Source organism: Carex rostrata, chromosome 24, assembly GCF_964058835.1.
Source record: "Carex rostrata chromosome 24, lpCarRost1.2, whole genome shotgun sequence".
Taxonomy (NCBI): domain Eukaryota; kingdom Viridiplantae; phylum Streptophyta; class Magnoliopsida; order Poales; family Cyperaceae; genus Carex; species Carex rostrata.
Genome location: NC_135941.1, coordinates 7524712 through 7529939, shown reverse-complemented (window position 1 = coordinate 7529939; position 5228 = coordinate 7524712). Strand labels below are relative to the sequence as shown.

The 5228-nt window shown below is 35.4% G+C and overlaps 1 protein-coding gene across 2 annotated transcripts; it reads left to right on the top strand.

Annotated features, from left to right (window-relative positions):
* The first annotated feature begins 2214 nt into the window (after positions 1-2214).
* On the top strand, positions 2215-4882 carry LOC144575988 (Ribosomal L18p/L5e family protein). Of its 2 annotated transcripts, none has more exons than XM_078326260.1 (2): positions 2215-2706; positions 3162-4881. In XM_078326260.1, exon 1 carries the CDS (start codon positions 2319-2321, stop codon positions 2691-2693), a length of 375 nt encoding a protein of 124 aa, XP_078182386.1. In that variant the 5' UTR covers positions 2215-2318; the 3' UTR covers positions 2694-2706; positions 3162-4881. The 2 variants fall into 2 exon arrangements, 1 of the variants encoding a protein (XP_078182386.1); XR_013518575.1 differs by having other exon boundaries at positions 2217-3300; positions 3621-4882.
* The last annotated feature ends 346 nt before the right edge of the window (positions 4883-5228 follow it).

Here is a 5228-nt window from a genome sequence, read left to right as displayed (position 1 = left end):
TGGAATGCAGCCGACCGAGAAGAACGAATCTGAGAAACGTCTCGCCTCGGAGATACCTCTATCGGTTATCCACCAGGACTAACTAGAAAACGGTTTATTTCTTTTGCCAGAAATACCGTAAATCGCAGAATTCTGCAAGAACACTATTCACCAAGAAAAGATGAAATAGTATTAGTCACGATCCGCTAGATGTTAATGATTATCACAAGCATGTGAGTCATATGCACCGCGTGCTTTGCAAGAACACTATTCACTGATCCCGTGATCTCTAAACAACAACCGAGAGAGACAAAGATTAACGAATCGATATGACATGATACGAATAACACAAAAATTAGTAAACTTCTCTCTACCCCCACCCACTTATTTATAGGCATATGGGGCCGACTTTAAAATGACCAAAATGCCCTTGTGGTTCGGCCTATCTACAAGAATGCCACGGGTGTGGCGATTTTGGAGAGGAAGAAGCAAATTTTGATTTTTGCACTTTGGCCCAAAAATCAATCTAATTCATTTGGACTTTTCGGTTTGGGCTTTGATTATTAATTAAGGCTTTAATTGTTAATAGGCTTTAAACTCATAATTCAAATCCATAATTAATAATTAAAATCCAAATCAAATATATATAATTATCATGTACAATTATATTTCTCTCTGTTGTTGTTTCGGTAACTTTTATACAATGTACTGTGTACGCTTATAAATTAACCGTTGTTTCTGTTTGTCATCTTATATGACATTTATAATTTAATTATATCATGTATAATTAATTATAACCATCTTATTATTAATCACAATCAATTTATAATTAATCAACAAGATTCTCCAATTAGCTCATATATGATGTGACCCAATAGGATCTGTGTTATGTTGGTAAATAGAATTAAAATTGTTTTAACTACTATAATCATAGGAGGCATTTGACATATGCACTATGACCATCAAATTACACAGATGATGATGTACTGTACAATATCACGATCCAGTAAACTATTTTACTTGTGTTAATTCTTTGTCTCCTAGCTATCAGATCAGTTTCAAGGTAGGTGTGTGTCATCCTTACAAACTTAATCTTTTATTGATATTGAGCAAATTATCAAATATAATTACTCTTGTAATTATATCTCTAGCATATAATCTTACTCTACCAAGAGGCCCAGTGATATTATAACTCGTATAGAGATACGAGGGACAATAGTACTTTTGGTAGACCATCACTTCCTCAGCATAAGTTATGTATACCGAAGAGCTACCGTTATAACTGCTTTTTACAGACACTGTTAGGTAACAATCACACATACACATTTCTTAGTAGGAACGATGAATACCTCATACTGTAGAACTTAACACTGAAATGAAAATATTAATGACACGAACACAATTCCATTCAATGTTTCATTCGGGGTCTGTCAAATATCATGTTCCTAGAACACGTATCTATGTGATTAAAATGACATCTCTTGTCAGTGGTCTGTAAAACTTGACCATCTTTTAATCCACATACTAATCTTGTAGCGGTTAATTAGTGTTCCTGCTAATTACCTCGGTTAGAGACTTTTAAGAGTATATATTATATGTATTATGAAGTTTCATAATTTCAGTCATGAACTCGGAATGATTCATAAATGCAATAATACTCAAGGCAACAAAATGATATATAATTAAATATTCAATTCATGAACAAAACTTTATATGATAAATTATCGTATTATTGATTTCTAAATTATTACAAACTAACAACAAGTACAAAATAATCTTTATCCATATTTATACTCGTTTAACTAATGAAAAAATAATTTTTATATCGATACCTAAACTGATAAGCTAATGAAAAAAAGTCTTATCCGTATCCGCTTTAACAAAAACGATACGAATAGAATAAACAGTTAAAAAGGTATCGTTGACACCCCTAGCTGTGGAACGCTATCCTCTGCGGAGTTTTTCCGTGCAGAGCTTTTAATCTGATTCGTTCGTTTCGGATCGGACAGACTGGATTAAGGGTTCACCAAATTTTTAGTTTTTTTAAAATTCGAGTAAGATCTGATATGGTCCGTCCGATTCGAAACGAACGGACCAGATTAAAAGCTCCGCACGGAAAAACTCTGCAGAGGATACTTTCCCCTAGCTGTGCCCTTCGGCCCTTCCCCTCGAATCGGATTGACCCGATTCTGATCGGACGGTGGATCTGAAGTCTAAACTCAAAATTTTAGTTAGCTCAGAGGATCAGGACTCGACTACTGTCGCAAGTCGCATCCATCCATCTTCAAACAATCAAACCAAAGAGTTATAAGCGTCTCCAAAATCAAATCCCACATTCCATGGACAGATTCTCGCGCCACCTCCTCCGCCTAGTTATTAGCTGCCGGAAGCTCTCGGCTGAGGTCTCGCTGCCTCAGACTGAAGCTATTGTTGCCATGGCCACCTCTAGCGAGCCAGAGTTCGCTCTGCCCCAGCGGGCTCTCCTTGCTCGGAACCCTAGCAAAAAGATCCTGTGGAACGCAGAGACGGCTGCACGAGTGGGCGAGATCCTCGCTCAGCGCCTACTTGCGATTGGAGTTGATGTGGTTAGTGTCGATCACGGTGAAGAGCTCGCAAGGCCGCCTCACTGGAGGCGCTCTGTCTCGCCTTTCTTTGAGTCTGTTCAGCGCTCTGGGGTGCGAATTGAGGGTGCCGAGAAGCTACGATGGCCTTAATGCTGAGATTCTGGTAGGCTTTATTTGTGTTTAATTTTGACTTGCTTTAAAGCGAAAGATTGATAATTGGGTACGAAATTTTGAATAGTGTGGAATGTAGATGTCATTTAGTATGATTTTTTTTCTTCCGCACCAATTTTAAATTAGGTTACATGAAAGAGTATGATTTATTACCACAAAATGAATCAAGTTTGTATGACTTACCAGAAAAAAGGAAAAAGAAAAAAGACAATTGAGGGGAGATGGGTTCCAACAACCATCAAATTCAGATCTGATTATCTGGTTTAATTTGGATTAAAAAGGTTGATGGGAGCCGATCCATCAATCAGACATTTGATTTTAGAATTGACTGGATGCTAGGCCCACAAGAGCTGTTTTTAATCTGATGGAATGAAACCCCTTCTACGCCAAATGCTATTGACCAATTTGAAAGCTTGTAAATCTTAGTCTGTTTATTGTTGTTTGTAGTAAGGGCATGCTCCAATAAAGGATAAAGGGATTTTGAGAGGAGGTGAATGGAATAGAAATGTGGACAGATGTCTCATTTAAACTTTTCACCTGAGTTTAGATTTGAGAGGGTTAATGAAGATAAATGGAGGAAAATAAGGTGAATCATTCTAGTCATTATTTTTTTCTGAGTTTTATTCACCCAATTTGGGGTGTAATGTGGTGAAACCTGGTAACGTGATTTGTCTCCCCTTTCCTTTCCCTCTTTGAGTTCAGAGCACAGCCTAAGTGTCCGTCTCCTAACTATTTAAAGTTTGCTGTCAAACATAAATCTTACCTTCAGAACCAATTTGATATGCATCCATTGTTTAATCTCCATATTATTATCGATCAAAGAAATAAAAAATTACCCCAGGAACAAGCTAGCAGCTCAATGCCTATCGTGATTGTTCTGAACTCAAAGCTGATATATTTTTTCAGTCATTTTGGAGCCACGTGACGTGTTTAACCCCTTATTATTGTTTCATCTGTAACTGCAAGTAACTAGGACTTGGATTGGGGATAAGTATCGGAGGCCATGTAATAGAAGTTTGCCTTTTCTTACCTCAATATCTCTTGATACTATTCTCTGTTGAGATTTATCCAAGCAATTTAAGTGCAGAGGCAAGAGAGAATTGATAGTGAGGCAGGCAGTGTATGGAGAGAAGACATGAGCTCGTCCTTCTGACAAATTTCTTTTTATCATAAATGAAAAATAAGATTGGTTCATTGTGATAATCATATACCTGTTATGCTATTATAAAATGTATTCATATGACCTTCTTTGCTACATGATTTTGGAAATGAATAGATTTCTATGATGTAAGAACTATGGTTTGGTGGTGACAGTTGGAGGTCTATAAATATAAGAGAAATTTAGTTATATCCCCATCAAAACTTGTCTTTTTTTATATTTCCCCATCACAATTCAAAATTTAGTTATATCCCCATCAAAACTCTACTATTTTATTTATATCCCCATTTCATCATTTAACTATTTAAAATTTAAAATTAATATTATTAAAAAACTTGAAAAGACGATTTTGCCCCTAAATAATCAGGTGCTAGTCCCTTCCTTTTCTTTCTCTTCACACTAATTTCCTTCCTGCTAAACCTTTGTTTTTTTTTCTTTTTCCCGCGTTTGTTCCGACGCTCCCTCTCTCTCATTTTTTCTCTGCCTAATTCAATTAATCTGATCTACGGTATGAAACTTTTATCAGTTTTTTTTTATCAGTGATATCATTTTTTTGTCCTCTGACTGTACCAGTACCAGTATCAACTATATATTGACGATATTAGGTGTTGACTATTGACTATATATTAATGAGGTTATGATATATATGTAAAACCAGAAAATGTAATTGATTGCCTCGTGACAGAATTTATGCAAGGAAGAACGTTTTGAGACAAGAACAAGTGAATAAAAGAAACCTTTAGAAGAGAAGGATCTAAGATAAAGCGCCTGTTAACTGAAATCATTAATTTGAAGAGAAGACAAGACGCCGAAAATGCAAAAGCCAACATGCATAATTTATGTAAGAAGAAGAAAAGAAGAAGGCGAACAGAGAAGTAATTAAATAGTAAACAGTAAACAGGGGTAAAGTGGGGATTTTTGTGTTTTCAGGAAAATGCAGAAAACATGAGTCTTGTCAGAAAGGATTAGGTGTTGACTATTGACAATCTTTTTGTTTTACTTGAATTTTAATCTCTGTTAGTGAATATTGATCTCTGATTTGAAAGTATTTTGATTGGTCATTAGTGCATATTAATATCTGTTAATGATTTTAGAAGTTAAATAGGTTTAGTTTACATGTATGATTATGATTTCATGCTCAAATCAGTGATTGAGTGATATCATTTTTTTGTCCTCTGACTGTACCAGTACCCAGTATCAATAACCCTTCTTTGTCCTCTTACATAAAAATATTTTTTAACATCATGATTAAACTGGTTATCTCCACTATTAGTCAGGCTTCCAATGATTCTGCTCCTAATGTTTTGAAGGTATTTTGACATTTATATTTTTGTCTTCATCAATAATCAGTAATT